This window comes from Marmota flaviventris, chromosome 13 (assembly GCF_047511675.1).
Source record: "Marmota flaviventris isolate mMarFla1 chromosome 13, mMarFla1.hap1, whole genome shotgun sequence".
NCBI classification, from domain to species: domain Eukaryota; kingdom Metazoa; phylum Chordata; class Mammalia; order Rodentia; family Sciuridae; genus Marmota; species Marmota flaviventris.
Window position 1 is genome coordinate 102,910,621 of NC_092510.1, and position 15,319 is coordinate 102,925,939.

Below are 15,319 nucleotides of genomic sequence, written 5' to 3' on the forward strand. Positions count from 1 at the left end.
GGTCCCCTCTCATACGCTCAGAAGCAATGAACTGGCATGCAAGCTGTGCCCTGCCAGCCAACTGTGCCCTGCCACCCGCCAGCCAGCTGATCCCAGGTGGCTGGGACACACTTGTCCTCCAGAGTGGCTTAGGGCCCTGCACTGCTGAGCCAGCCCCTTGGGGCAGGAGCCTTGTCCCCACTGAGCCTCATCCAGCCTTATTTGAGGCGGCTTGGCCTCAGGAGGCCTGGAGGGCCCCTGGTTCTGCCTCTGGCTGTGTGGGACCTTCCAGGGAGTGTGTGACAATGCAGAGTCCCTGGCTATCTCCTGCCAGAGTCTCACTGTCAGCCCAGATCCCAGGTGAGGGTGTGGTCTGTCAAGCAGAGCCCACCCGTCATCCCTGCAGGGTCTCTGCCAAAATTCTAGAGCTCTGGCACCCCTCAGTACATGGGGCTGGGTCCCCTTCCCATGTACCCTGAGCCCATGGCAGCCCAAGGAGGGCCTTGGGGTTGGCCCGGAGGGCCCGTGGCCAGGCCAGCTCTCTGTCTATCCGCAGCTGGGGCTGTGTGAAGCAGAAGTACACCTTCAATGGCTCCTCCTCTGAGATCAACTGGTGAGTTCCTGCTGCTCCTGTTTGCCAGGGTCAGGGGACATGGGGTGCACGTGGTGAGTGCGGATGGAGTCCACACTGCCTAGCCTCTGAGGGCAATGGCCAGCCTCAGCCTGAATGCTGCCCAGGGTCCCTGTAGACACATTCAGCTGCCCTCTAGACCCTGGCTGGGATCAGTGCTGGGATGTCCCCTTCAGAGGGGGACAACGTGGTCCCCCAGCTAGTCTCTGCCTCTGGCTGTGGGGCCCCCACTGCCTCTGAGATGTTCTTCCTGAGCCTGTCTGGGCTGGGCCCAGGGGCAAGGGGGACACTGATGGCTGTGGCCCCTGTGTGCTGCACCCTGCCCAAGGCTCATCTCCCTTCTCTCCCCAGGGCCCCAATCCTGTGGGTGGAGAGGAAGATGGCTCTGTGGGCGATTCAGGTGAGAGTGCCCCACCTGCTCCTCTCCCCACAGCAGAGGACAGCCATTACCGGAGCCGGGCTCGGGGAGCACTTAGGACACACCCAGGCCCAGTGAGCAGGGGACCCAGGCCTGATGGGCTCCAGAATGGAGCTGGGCTCAGGGAGCACTTAGGACACACCCAGGGACTGCTGGGGCGCACCCCCCTCCGTTTCTTGTGGGAACCGCTCCCTCCTGCTGACCCCTCAAGCTTGCTGTCTCCCTAGGGGATGCAAGTGAGGGTAGGTGGCCCAGGCCAGCTCTTGGGGGGTCTCCCCAGCCCTGCCACTGCTCAGGTCTCTGGGTGGTGGCACTGGCTCATGACTGGATGCTTGGCCTCCCCCAGAGAGGGCCTCAGGCCCCACTTCACAGGCTCAGAGAGGCTGTGTCTGGAGGAGGCTCCGCCCAGCCCAGCCCCTCCCTGGCAGAGTGCCAGCAAGCCCTGCCCTGTCCCACCATCTCAGAGCCCCCCACGTGGCCCTCATGGCCCACCTCCACCTCCTGGGGCAGCAGCATGACCGCTCTCCATGGCCCCTGCCCCTCAGGCTGCCCCCTGGTCAGGAACCTGTCCAAAGCCCACAGCCTTGTGCACACGTACACACAAAGGGTGCTCGTCCAGAGACCCGCGTGGCCTGGCCCTGCCTCAGACCCCAGACCCAGGTCTGCTCCTTGTCCCTCTCTCCTCTTAGGTCATCGTGGCCACAATAAGCTTCCTGGAGACCATGCTCCTCATCTACCTCAGCTACAAAGTAGGTCCCCACCATCCTGCCTCCTCCTCACTCCTGCCCCCAGCACCACTCCCTGACCTCCCAGGCTGCCCTTGCACCGTCCCTGTCCTCTGTCCTACCTGCACCAGCTCTGAAGCCCCCTTTGACCCCCAGGGCAACATCTGGGAGCAGATCATCCGAGTGTCCTTCATCCTAGAGATGGTCAACACACTGCCCTTCATCATCACGGTGGGTGAGCCCCAACCCCACCCCTCACCCAGTGGTCCCAGCCCCCACCCACCTCCCCCATGGGCCTCCCCAGCTCCCACCCACCACCCCAGGGGCCTCCAGTCCTGCCCTCTCCCTCCCTAGCCCCACTGTCTCCCCACAGATCTTCTGGCCACCGCTGCGGAACCTGTTCATCCCGGTGTTCCTCAACTGCTGGCTGGCCAAGCACGCACTGGAGAATATGATCGTAAGCAAGAGCCAGACCCCTGCCCACCTGCAGAGGCAACTTGCCATACCCAGCCCCAGGGCCACCAGGCTGCCGGCCAGGAGGCCATGTGACCAACAGGAACGTCTGTCACTGTGACCTGCCCCAGTCAATGTCTGGGCAGAGAGCTTCTCCTGACCTGGGAAAGGGCTGGGGAGGAGATGGAGCCATGGGCAGTAGCAAGCAGGCCTACGGGAGACCAGCCACCAATCCTGGGTCACGGGCACAGGGACCACGGGAACCAAGACTGTGAGAACCAAGACCATGAGCTCTGGGCCCACGAGAAAACTGGGCTGCAGGCAGCCTGCTGAGATCTAGGGAGGTCAGCCTCTGTGCCCCCAGGCCTGCCCCCGCCGCCAGGCCCCCAGACTCACAACCCCAGGTCTGACTCAATGGTACAGTGAAGTTGAAATGCCCGGTCCATCGAGCCTCCTACAGGCCTCAGCCCTCCCGGGGCACAGGGGGCGGGGGTGCTCCTGAGAGAGGAAGCGAGGTCAGTGGCCTGCCCAAGTCCAGGCTGCCCTGTGGCCCTCGCCCAGGGGAGGTGTGGCCAGGCCACTGGCTTTGCAGCCTGCTTCTTGTTTATCTGCTCTGGCGGGGGACCGAGCCCTGACCACTGAAGGCCACATCCTCCACAGAACGACTTCCACCGTGCCATCCTGAGGACCCAGTCGGCCATGTTCAACCAGGTCCTGATCCTCTTCTGCACCCTGCTGTGCCTCGTGTTCACGGGGTGAGCCTTGGGCATTGAGGGCCACCCAACAGCCGGGGACAGTGTGCTCCTGGGCAGAGGCAGTGACAGCTCAGGGCACAGAGCCAGGCTCTGGGGTCAAGGTCTGGGGCAGGAGACAGAGCTGGCTGGGCAGGGGGTGGCTTAGCTGGCTGGCACGGAGGTCCAGGAGTAGCCCTGAGCCCATGTCCCCATGAGCAAACCCCTAAGTCCAGCTCCCCCAAGGCCCAGGACTCTGGGATCCGGCTTCCTGGTCCGTGCCTTGGGCTCTGAAGCTGGGACTAGCCCTCAAGTGGGATGGGGCCTTTGGCCTGAGGCCACCCTGAGAGCAGAGGCCAGGCCAGGGCAGGGGCTTGGAGGTTCTCCTGGAACTGAGCCTCCAGCCACTTGGGTAGATTTGCTGACCTCCTGCACCCACCTATGCTCTGACCCTGTTATGGATCCTGGAGCGGCCCTGTTACCACTTCCTATCCCCAGGCCCTGGGCAGAGGGTGCCCTGTGCTCTCTGCCCTCCCTCCCCTGCACCCCACCCACAACACACAGACCTCAGAGGATCTGGAACAGATGTCCAAGGCTACAGAGTCTAGGGTGACTCAGGGTGAGTCTCCTCCCAGCAGCCCTGTGTCACCCAGCTGTCCACCCCAGGGGCCCTGAGCACCGGCTGTGTCAACATTGTGGGACCAGGGAGTGACCCCAGGCCCTGCCCAATCGACCCTCAGTTGAGCATAGGAAGGAGGTGTCCAGCTCTGTGCAGGGAAGGGCCTAGGAAGCAACCCCTCATGTCGAGGGTCCTACCCAGCCCCAGTCCACACAGGGGGCCCCAGCTCCACACTCCTGCTCCCTGTGGGCTCCTGGGCCTGGGAAGAGCTGTTGGGCAGGAAGGGGGTCAGATTTGAACCAAGGTGATGCCAGGGCTGGTTCAGGGGCCATCCAGGGCCTAGAGGGATCAAGAGTGCCCACCCGTGTCAGGCTGGGAGATGCTTCAGCAGGGCTGGGGACAGATGGGTGGTCTGGGAGCCCAAGAGTGCTGAGCTGTGTCCCAGACTGAGACTCGGACTCAGCATCAGGAGACGGGGTCCACCAGAGCCCAGGGTACCCAGGCTGGAGCCCAGCCTTTGGTGGCCCAGCAGCGCCCGTCCCCTAGGACCTGTGGCATCCAGCACCTGGAGCGAGCTGGCGAGAACCTGAACCTGCTCACCTCCTTCTACTTCTGCATCGTCACCTTCTCCACGGTGGGCTACGGCGATGTGACGCCCAAGATCTGGCCGTCCCAGTTCCTGGTGGTCATCATGATTGGCGTGGCCCTGGTGGTGCTCCCACTGCAGGTTGGTCCCCAGCCTCAGGGACGCGGGGCTGTGGCACGGGCACCAGGGTGGTCAACTTGGAGGGCCACAAGGCCAGGGCGGGTGACACCTGCGGAGGGCAGGCCTGGCCAGGGCCTCCTGTGGAGCGTGGTGGTGAGCCGCAGGGCAGCCGAGCGGGCTCTTCCTTCTGGGAAGACAGGGGATCTCTTGGTGCTAGGGTGACCCCCCTGGGACCAGTACAGAGGCAGAGGTGGACAGTCAGTGTGGACAGTCACCTGTTGGCTACCCACAGTCCTGCATGGCAGCAGTGGTCAGGACCGTGAGGGGCACCTGGAAGGGCCACTGCTGACCCTGAGCTTGACCCTCAGGCCTGGCCCGCTCTCTGCTGGCGGTTCTGAGCCCCCATCCCCAGCCAGAAGCCCTCTGCTTTTCCCAGTAGGCTACGAGGAAGGCCGACTATGTGCTGGGGACACCTAACACCAGGCCCCTTACAGCAGCCTGGGCATGTGACCCTTCCCTTCCAGGCGTCTGAGTCAGAGTCCCTACTGGCCGGGCAGTGCTGGCTCCTCCCCACCTCCATCTGAGACGATGCAGGGCATAGGCTGCATTCTAAGCTGTAGCCATTTTATGGTCCACTGAGGTGGCCTCTCTTCATCTGCTCATTGACCGCTTGGGTTTCTGCTGACCCTGCACTTTCCATAGGGGGCTCTGCTGCCCTGCAGACTCCCTGGCCTGCCCTCTGGAGGCACAGAGCCCTGCTGTCCATGAGCTCTGCCCTCTCTTGGTTGGGAGCTCCCCCCTCGTACTGACCGTCTGGATTCTTCTGTGGTCAAATGTCCTGATCTTTCTTTTATGGCTTCTGTTTTCCTTTCTTGTCTGAAAAGACCACTTCCCTCCTCAGTCATGGATATTTCCTTCTGAGAGTGGAGGTTGCGTCTTGCTGCTGCGGGAGCAGGGGCAGGCCTGTGCCAGCCAATCCCCAGGCTCATCCCCCCACACCACGCACCTGGACGGCCGTCTCCTGGAGGGCGCCCCACCCTGCCCACAGCCCCTGGGCTCACTGCTCCTCCTTGTAAGATTTCTAGTCTGATCCATGAGGCCTGCCGCCCCGCCCTGGTCTGGGGTCTCTGCCAGGACCCGTGGGATGGGCTTGGATCGCTCCTGCAGACCCACGCCGCCTCTGCCAGCTCTAACGTGTCCCTAGCTCTCACTGCCAGCGTAGGGAGTGTCTCCAGGGAGCTCATAGAGGTCACTGGTCACTGGTTCACATGGAAGAAAATATGGTCCCTGAATAGGGAGCACTGGTGGCTTCCCGCCCAGCCCTGCTGCCTTGGAGCCCAGCCCCTGCCGGCCAGGCCCGGGACAGTGTGCGGCTGGAGAAGGGGCGGCTGCCCCACTGGGCCGACCTTGGTGAAGCACTCCAAGCCAGCCCTAGGGCCACCCCTGGCTTCTGGTGTGGGCAGGTGTCCTCCCCTCCTTGTCCTCGAGTGCCAAGAGCGGGCTTAGCGATGCTTCTTCCCAGTCCTGTAAATGTCCCTGCTGTGAAGTCACCCGGAGCCTTCTTTTCTGGGAGGCAGGGGTACCAGGGATGGAACCAGGGCAAGCCCTCCACCACTGGGCTGTACCCCCAGCCCACCTGAGCCTCACAGAGGCCAGAGCTGCCATGGACAGGCCAGACCCTGCGGTCTCCAGGTCTGCTCCAACAGATGGCCACACCACAGGCTTAAAACAACAAGCCTGCTCCACAGTTCTGGAGGCCACAGTCCAAACCAAGGGGTCAGCAGCCTGCTCCTGTGGCTGCAGGGAGGATGGATTCAGGCCCCAGACTGGGTAGCAGGATGCCCTGCTCCTCACAGGGCTAAGGGTGGCCAGGACCACAGTGCTGCTGACCTCGCCATCTGCACAGCCTCCTGCCCCCTCCTGCTGCCCCTGGGAAGGCTAGGGGTCCTGTTAGTGGACAGGGTGGTCCTGGTGCCTTTGGAACAGGACTTGCTGGTGGAGGCCCTGGGGAGGGGCGGTGGTGCTGCTGGTGGCAATCACAAGCCTCCCTCCAGAGCTTAGGGACAGCTGTCGTCTGCCGGAGCTGCTCTGCAGGCTCAGGTCCCGTGTTGTCGGGCATCAGTGTCAGGCTCATGGGCACCACAGCAAACCGCCGGACAGACAGCTGGACAACAGGAAGTCACTGTCCTGGAAGCGGATCTGCACGTAGGTGTGGGCGGGACTGGTGCCCTGCTGCCCGAGGCCCCCACAGGCCTGGTGCCCTTGTGGCCATCCAGGAGCCTCTGCCCTGATCCAGGCCTCTTCTCTGGGTCTTCCTCTCCTGAGGACAGCAGTGTTGGACTCAGGGTCACCCAAATCCACGATGACCTCATTTCAACAAATTGTATCACAAAGACTGTATTCAAATTGGGTCATGTCCTGAGGTTCAGGTGGACGCACGTTGGGTTCACTGTCAAACCTGGTCATCAGCCGGCTTCATCCTCACGGCCTCCCTGGGAGGCAAGTGCTGCTCTGATCCGTGGCAGACAAGGGAACAGCCTGCGGGAGGTGGGACGCAGGCCCATGGTGACCCCCAGCAGAGCCCAGCCCATGCCACCTGCTGGGAGGCGTCTCTGTTGGGACCACGCTGGGTCTTGGGCACCTCCTGGTTGTGGAGCCAGTTCAGTGCCTCAAGGCCATTGGGTCTTGTCACTGGGACTGAGCAAGAGCCCTGTTCATTCAGTGACTCGATCTCGGGCAAGGTAGTCACGTTCCCTGAGCAGGCCGGCTGTCAAGGGGGGCTGCCACCATCCTTCACTCAGAAAAGTGTGAAGCCAGCAGGGTCAGCACCCTGGACAGCGCCAGGTGGCTGGCACTGGGGTGAACCTGGGGCGCCTTCAGGCTGCAGCTCGACTCACACCACCCTGCCCAAGGCGGTCCCAGCCTGAGGACTGACCCCACACCCGATGTGTTCACCGCAGCTGTCAGGAGAGCACTTACTTCCTAACTCCGTGGGCCGAGAATTTGCCGGCACTGTCAGTTTTCCCCACAATAAGTCTCAGGGGCTGATGGGAAGAGCCGCAGGTCTGCTGACGCCTTGACCGCCCACAGCTCGGCTTTGGCAGCCACTCGGCCTCTGGGGTCTGGAGCTGAGCTCGCATCTCAGGCTGCCCCAGGCCCGGGCAAGTGGGGATGCTCACTCCCCCTCCTCAGGTGGCCGTGCCAAGACAGTGGCCATTTCCAATGTGGCTCTGTCCTGGGCCACATTGACCTCTGGTCCTGCACCGACCTCTGCTCAGGCTGTCTGCTCCCTGCACACCCTGTCAGCCACCTGGTCCCGCTCTGTGCTGTGGCCCTGGGCTCAGGGCCTGCCCCTGCCAAATGGGAAAGGTCCAACCCCAGCCCCACCCCTGCCCGCCCTGCCCCTCACTGCCCATGCTGAGCCAGTGCCCACTGCTCTCCCGCACAGTTTGAAGAGCTCGTCTATCTCTGGATGGAGCGGCAGAAGTCTGGGGGCAACTACAGCCGCCACCGCGCACAGACGGAGAAGCACGTGGTGCTGTGTGTCAGCTCCCTCAAGATCGACCTCCTCATGGACTTCCTGAATGAGTTCTACGCCCACCCCCGGCTCCAGGTGAGGCCCCCAGGCCTCGGGATCCTCCTGCCCCCAGAGCAGCCACCCCTTTCCAGGACTGCCTGAGCCCAAGCACGTCCCCTGAGGACTAGCCCTCAGTTTCCCTGTCTAGAGGGTGGCATCCCACACTCTGGGAGTTCTGCGGGGTCCTGTGAAGTGCTGGGTGAGACAGCACCCGGGAAAGCAGGTGGGCTGGCAGTGGCAGAAGCCTGCCCAGAGGCTCTGACCCACGGCCTGGCCAGCAGGACTACTACGTGGTCATCCTTTGCCCCACTGAAATGGACGTCCAGGTACGCAGGGTTCTGCAGATCCCCTTGTGGTCTCAGCGGGTCATCTACCTCCAGGGCTCTGCCCTCAAGGACCAAGACCTCATGCGGGCCAAGTGAGTGTCAGCCAGGGTGGGCACAGCGGGTGTGGGAGCCACTGGGTAGGTGGGTTGGCAGCTGGAGCAGCAGAATGAGTATGGGGTGTTTGGCAGCTCTGGCTCAGTGCCCACCACCTGACCCAGGTGAGCAGGACCCTGCTCACGCTGGGCACAGCAAGCCCACCTCAGGCCTCCTGGGCAGACCCAACGTTGGGAGCCCCCATTCTCCCCACTTGGAGTCTGGGGATTCTCTACGTCAAGTTCTAGGAGCTCAAAATAGACCAGGGGCGGAGGAGCTGGCTGCTGGAGTCAGTGGGGAAAGTCACGAGGGCTGAGGGTGGATCTTGCTTTAAAGATAAGTTGGCAGAGTGACTTGAGGTGACACAAATGTGGCATGCCATGGAACTTTCCTTAATGTGCTAGTGCACTTCCTGGGATTCTCTCCAAAGCCCCTCCTGCCACCTTCCCATTCCAGAAGTCTCCCATGTCCATCTGTGGGGCCTACAGGGCTGAGGGCAAGCAGGACACCTGGCCCAGGGTCGCTCATCCCTCAAGCCCTGTACCCTGAGGTAGGGCCCTGATGGTCACAGCCCCTTGTGTCCCATCCATACCTCACACATGTCTGTGTCTGGGCAAATAGGGAGGAGCCAGGGAGGCAGCGGGCAGCAGAGGTTTTAGGAGGCACAGTGTGTTCTGCTGCTTTGGGGTGGGAGAGGACAGTGTGTCCACTGGATCTCAGGCCAGCTAGGTTATTTCTGCAGCTGAGCCCTTGGGAACCAGGGGTTGGATATGGTCATACAGGACCACAGTGTGGCCAAGAGAAGGAGATGGGTCCCTGCCCCCAAGTGTTTCTGTTCTGCGGCCCAGTCCGTCCCTGGTTGATGGGGCACGGGGATGGGCTGCAGATGCTGAATACCCTGGGTCAGGTCAGCTGGGCCAGGGCCCAGGTTGCTAGCACACAGTGAAGTGGGGTCTCAGTGGGGACCCCCTTCCAGCCCCTGACAGCTGGAGCTGAGGCCAGAGCTCTCCATTGCCCCATCAGGCCATGTCCTGGAAGAGCCAGGTGCCCCGGCTGGTCCACTGGTGTCTCCAGACATGCCATCTGGCTTCTGAGACATGTCCAGTGTCCAAGCTTGAACCCTCCTGAGGGTGTCCAGAAATCCCGACCAGGCCCAGGATGTGCTGGGGAGAGGCCAGGGAGGTGAGGAGGCCCAGGACTGGAGGCACTGCTGGGACCAGGCCGACCTCTGGCCACACTAGCGGTTGGCACTTTGCAGGATGGACAATGGGGAGGCCTGCTTCATCCTGAGCAGCAGGAACGAGGTGGACCGCACAGCCGCGGTGAGTGAGGCCGAGGCCAAGGCAGGCGGGGGTGGAGGGGGGAGCCCCTCCAGCCTGTAGCTGCCCACCCCCTCACTGCAGGGACACTCCAACACTGAACACACCCCCCCCCCAGGACCACCAGACCATTCTGAGGGCCTGGGCCGTTAAGGACTTCGCCCCCAACTGCCCTCTCTACGTCCAGATCCTCAAGCCTGAGAACAAGTTTCACGTTAAGTTTGCTGGTGCGTCTGGGGCCTCCAGTGCGCAGCTGGGAGGGCGGGGGCTGGAGCCACCACAGGAGCAAGGAGGTGCGGCAGGGCAGCAGCCCTCCTTCCTCACAACCCAGGAGGGGCGCCCATAGCGGTCCAGCTTTTTCAGATGATCCAGCTGGGGTGCAGGGTCAGGGAGGGCAGGAGCAGGGGTTGGGAGCATCACCCTCTGATGAGTGCACCGTGAGCAGGACCCTGCCGGAATCCCTGGGGACAGGTGAGGGGCCTAGATGGGCACCCCAGGGGACAGGCGAGGGCCACACCCAGCCCTGGAGCTCTGGGCAGAACAGGAGAGACACAAAGCAGAGCCTCCATCAAGGCTCCGGTTCTGGGCTTGCAGAGGCTCTGGGGAGGGGCTGGAATCAGAGCTGAACAAGGGGTCTGCGGTGCCGTCGGGTCTAGGGGCCCAGCCAGGGCTCCTGCAGCAAGTTCAGGAACAGTGGACCCTGTCTGCTGCCCTGCAGACCACGTGGTGTGCGAGGAAGAGTGCAAGTACGCCATGCTGGCCCTGAACTGCATCTGCCCAGCCACCTCCACCCTCATCACCCTGCTGGTGCACACGTCCCGCGGCCAGTGAGTGCCCCGCAGGGCCTACCGCCAGGCCCCAGCTGGCCCAGGGAGACCAGGCAGGGCCCTGTGGGGTGGGGCTCCCTGTGAGCGGTGCTCCTTATGGGCGGAGCCCCCACAGGGGTGTGGCCTCTTGTGGGCGGGGATCTCCTGGGGCGGGGCTACTCTGAGGGCGGGCTTCCTGGAGAAGGGTGGATGCCTCACGTGTCTGGGGGAGGGGCCTGCCCCAGGGAATGCTGACCCAGCTGAGCGGGAGGGCAGCCCTAGCCGAGGGTGATGGTCTCTTGCCCTGCTGTGGCCGGCAGGGAAGGACAGGAGTCACCGGAGCAGTGGCAGCGCATGTACGGACGCTGCTCCGGCAACGAAGTCTACCATATCCGCATGGGCGACAGCAAGTTCTTCCGCGAGTACGAGGGCAAGAGCTTCACCTACGCGGCTTTCCACGCCCACAAGAAGTACGCGCCCCCCTTCAGCACCTGGGCCCAGGGCCGGTGGGCGGGACCCTGGGGCAGGGGGCCTGAGAGACCCAGAGCTGGGGCACCCTGGCCACAGCCGCCTGACAAGGACAGCCAGCCGAGGCCTCCAGATTGCTCATTAGGCTCTCATAAGGCTGACCCCAGGGTCACTGGTTCCCTGACCCACGAAGGGAGGGTTTGGTGGAGGACCCTGACCCCAAGTGGGTTTCCCAAGGAAGGCTGGGCAGGAGCGCAGGAGGCAGTTGCAGTCAGGTGGCCCCCAGGAGGAGCAGGGGGAGGCGCCGGCCGGTGCGGGGCAGCCCGTGGAGCCGCAGCCCCTGTGCCCAGGTACGGCGTGTGCCTCATCGGGCTGAAGCGAGAGGACGACAAGAGCATCCTGCTGAATCCAGGGCCGCGGCACATCCTGGCCGCCTCCGACACCTGCTTCTACATCAACATCACCAAGGAGGAGAACTCGGCCTTCATCTTCAAGCAGGAGGAGAAGCAGAAGAGGGGGCAGGGGCTCTACGACGGGCCCTCCCGCCTGCCCGTGCACAGCATCATCGCCTCCATGGGTAAGCCCCCAGGCCTGGCTCTTCCTTGGCCTGCACTGACCTTGGGCAAGGTGAGTCTGTCTGGGTTTCAGTGTTTGAATTTGTCAAATGGAGGTGTCCCCACCTGTGAGGGCCTGTCAGCAATGAGCAGGGTGTCTGAGCACCCACCCTGTGGGCCGCCTTGGTCAGGGTCTCTGGGGTGCAGGCCAGCCGGCCGTCCTCGTCCCTGGCAGTCCCATCAGCCCAGAAGGTTTCCTTCACACGTGGCCCTTGAATAGGCCAAGGCCCCAGTGTCCTCTGGGGCTGGGAGCCAGCTGGACAGTGTTGAAACTAGCAAGGCCTTTGGCCTTCAGGTACCCTGGAACTTCCATGAGCCTGGGGCCAGGTCCAGCTGTCTCCCACGGGTGTGGGCCCAGGGCTTGAGGATACCTGAGGTGGGTGTAAGCCCTCCGCAGCCAGGCCCACCCAGGAGACTGGGGAGCAGGGATAGGCCAGGGAGCCACCCAGGCCACAGCCCCCTAGACTCGGCCAGGGCACTGCATTCTCCTACAGGATGGCCTGAGAATGACTCGGCTGACACTTTTGAGTGCCTGCTGCATACCCTACTGGTATGTGCCTACTGGAGTGTTGGCATATGGTCCTAACTTTGTGCTTTGGGTCAGTGTGGCACACATTCTCCATGACATGTCGTGGGCTGGCAGCCAGACCTGGAGGTTATACTTCCTGATGGTGGCAGTGTGCCCTTGAGGCCAGGCCTGCTGAGGGGCAGGGGAGACGGGTCTGCTGCTGCCCAGCCTCACCTCCCCTGGAGTGTGTGTGTCATTCCCTGGTGGCTCCCAGGAAGCCGTGATGACTTGTGCAGCCCTGCACCCTGGGCCAAATCCTCCATCCCCACCTGGCAGTCCCTGGCTATAGTGGGAAGGCAGAGTCCGCAGGTACAAAGTGGTCCTGCAGCTCCCCTCTGATCCTCAGCAGGGCCATCCCCACCTGGGCTGGTCCTCAGAGCAGAATGGCCAGCTGCCAGGCTCCTGAGCTCCCAAGAGCCCCCACCCTCAGGCCATCAGTAATGAGACTACAGCAACTGACTGGGTGGTGCCACTGAGAGGTGGAGGGCTCTGGGGCTACCATACCCAGAGGCCCCGTCCTGCTTGTCCAAAGGGGGAAACCAAGGGTTAGAGGGTGCCAAGACTCCCAAGGCCACGCAGCTGTAGGACAGGGGCCAGGATGTGAGCCAGGGTCTCTGAGGCTGGCTGTGTCCTCAGCCTTAACAGCAGGGTGGGAAGGGGCCACCAGCCTAGCTCAGTCACTCTCTCCAGGGACAGTGGCCATGGACTTACAGAACACAGAGTGCCGTCCCTCGCAGAGTGGTGGGGGCGGCGGGGGCAACAAGCTGATGGTGCCCACGGAGAACGGCTCAGGCAGCCGTCGGCCCAGCATAGCCCCGGTCCTGGAGCTGGCAGACAGCTCGGCCCTGCTGCCCTGTGACCTGCTGAGTGACCAGTCTGAGGACGAGGTGACGCCCTCAGATGACGAGGGGCTCTCCGTGGTCGAGTGAGTGCTGCTGCAGGGGTTGAGCTTTCAGTGGGTGGGCGTGCTGGGGGGCTGAAGGCCCTGGGGGGCGCTTGGCTCCCTGGGGGTTCTGGCTCGGCAAACGGCAGAGCAGGTGCCTGACCTCTGTCCCGTGCCTGAGCCCTGGTCCCGGCAGTGCTTTGAGCAGAGGCATGCTGAGGGGTCTGCAGGTCTGTGCCCCTTCTCCTCAGCCAGGGTTGCAGGTCAGCGCTGAGTGGGGTGGGTCCCCTCCTGGGGGCTCACAGACCCGAGTGGGGCCAGTACTGGGGCAAGGCCACCCCAGCGTGAGACCCGTCCTTGCCCGAGGCACCAGCCCCACAGCAGCTCTGCACAGAAGTCTCTGCCCCCCGCCTGCCCACAGGCTGGTGCGCACTCAGGCAGCGTCCACAGCACCAGGTGCACCTTGCAACTGGTCAGCCCTCACTGCCCTAGAAGGCAGGGCCTCCCGCTGGGGGTCAGGAGACAGGTGGTGCCCACCACCAGGGCCATGGCCTGTGGCTGCCAGTGAGCCACTTCGAGGCCCCGCAGGGCAGGGCAGGGGCAGGCTGCCCCTGAGGCTGCCATCTGGAGGCCCCTGGAGGTGGAGTGAGGGGAATGTGGTGGGCAGCCAGGGCACAGTGTGGTGTGTGCTGGGAGCTGTTGGACAGGGATGAGGGGTCAGTGGCCTGCAGGGGAGACCAGCTGGCCCAGGGAAGCCACTGAGGCAGGACTCAAGGCCGCAGTGTCTGCCCGCTGGCCAGGGTGCTGGGGTGTCAGGGAGCTTGACAGGGTGGTCAGATCCCTTGGGTCTACCCTGGCTTCAGGGTCTAGCCCAGGCTTCTCTGTGAATGTGTGCATTGAGGAGAGAGGGGTCTCAGGGCAGAGGCCACCTCCTGCCCCACCCTGGAGGTCTGACCACTGGGGGGCCCTGGGGCTGCCTGGAGAGGTGACCCTTCCCAAGGCCTGCTGACACCCTGGGAGAGGGCACAGCGGTGATAGCCCCTGCACACACACCTTTGCCTTGAGCCACCCTAGGACATTGGTGGAGGCCCTGACCTTGCGGCTCGTCTTTGAGGTCTCGTCCCCCATGTGGCTGCCTGGGCTGGCTGGGTCCTGCTGGTGGCCAGAGGCCAGGCTCCAGGAGTGCGTCCCAGGTGCTGATGATCTAGAGCAGAGGGTGACCGGGGATGGAATGGACACCCTTGAGTCCCCCGGTAGTGGTGGCCCTGGGATGGCTACCAAAGAGCCGTGCTGAGGGCCCGTCTCCACCCAGGTACGTGAAGGGCTACCCCCCCAACTCGCCCTACATCGGCAGCTCCCCCACTCTGTGCCACCTCTTGCCCGTGAAAGCGCCCTTCTGCTGTCTTCGTCTTGACAAGGTAAGGCCACCCGCCAGCCGGGCCAGACGCCAGCGCGGCCCCGCCTCCCATTCCCCCTTCACATCCGGACGCAGCTGCCGACTTGGGGAGTGCCGCGAGGGTGAGAACAGAGTGCTCCCCGCTGCGCCGGCCTTCACCCCCACCGTCCTGGCTCTTGGCCTCCAGATTCCTAAGAGGCACTTTTCCTGGACTGCGTGAGGGTGGGTGGGCGCCTCCCTATCCACCCCTGCTCCTGCAGCGCCAGGGCCGTCTCTCCTGGTGTAGCCTGTGGCCAGAGCTGGGCAGGACCTCGGCCTGGCGCAGTGTCTGTTCTGAGGTGCTCATGGTCCTGGAGCCCAGGTCACCTCTGAGCAGGGCTCCCTGGGGAGCCTCGCACTCAGGCCTTCAGCCTTCCCCCGGTGTCCGCTGGTCACAGTGCTCTGGGGAGGCTGTCGAAGCCCCGCGGGGAGCGTGGGAAGGACCGTGGGCTCCTGCGCTGCTCCTGGCCCCACTGCTGCTCTCCGGGCCCCAGACGCCTCGTGGCTTCTGTTGTTCTGCGGAGGAGATGGCGCCCTCCACCATGGGTTCCACTCGCCCACGGGTCTGAGGCGTGTGCACTCCTTTTTTCCCAGGGCTGACACCCATGGGACACCAGGCAGTCCTCATGGGCCATCTGTCCTCACCCATGAGATGACTGGGAACTCCCCATGCCACCGTCCCCTGGCAGAGCTATGCTTTCCCGTGAGATGCCCCAGCCGGTCCTGCCCAGGGCCTGAGGGCTCTTAGGGGAAGGGTGTTGTGGGAACAGCACCGGGTGCCCGGGCCAGGCCACTGACTTCTGGCCCTTGGCCAGGATGTGGGTGTGCCTGTCGGCAGCTGTGGCTAAACCCACGCTCACGGACTGGCTTCGCCTGGGCGCCAGCGCTGCCCTTGGAGGCACGCCAGCGGGCACAGCTGTGGCCTCTGGGGGCTCCTGCTGACCGCGGTGGGTGTGGGGCGGTGACAT

At 63.8% G+C, this 15,319-nt stretch overlaps 1 protein-coding gene across 1 annotated transcript in view; it reads left to right on the forward strand.

Annotated features, from left to right (window-relative positions):
* The window catches only part of Kcnt1 (potassium sodium-activated channel subfamily T member 1), a 42,917-nt gene that overhangs the window by 13,317 nt on the left and 14,281 nt on the right, over window positions 1-15,319 (forward strand). Inside the window, exons 4-19 of the mRNA XM_027935370.2 lie at window positions 536-592; window positions 962-1,010; window positions 1,718-1,777; window positions 1,910-1,984; window positions 2,127-2,210; window positions 2,867-2,961; window positions 4,103-4,283; window positions 7,711-7,875; window positions 8,121-8,257; window positions 9,517-9,580; window positions 9,696-9,804; window positions 10,296-10,404; window positions 10,704-10,853; window positions 11,202-11,428; window positions 12,724-12,958; window positions 14,229-14,334. Coding sequence (XP_027791171.2) covers window positions 536-592; window positions 962-1,010; window positions 1,718-1,777; window positions 1,910-1,984; window positions 2,127-2,210; window positions 2,867-2,961; window positions 4,103-4,283; window positions 7,711-7,875; window positions 8,121-8,257; window positions 9,517-9,580; window positions 9,696-9,804; window positions 10,296-10,404; window positions 10,704-10,853; window positions 11,202-11,428; window positions 12,724-12,958; window positions 14,229-14,334 — 1,903 coding nt within the window. The remainder of the gene's footprint in view (window positions 1-535; window positions 593-961; window positions 1,011-1,717; window positions 1,778-1,909; window positions 1,985-2,126; window positions 2,211-2,866; window positions 2,962-4,102; window positions 4,284-7,710; window positions 7,876-8,120; window positions 8,258-9,516; window positions 9,581-9,695; window positions 9,805-10,295; window positions 10,405-10,703; window positions 10,854-11,201; window positions 11,429-12,723; window positions 12,959-14,228; window positions 14,335-15,319) is intronic.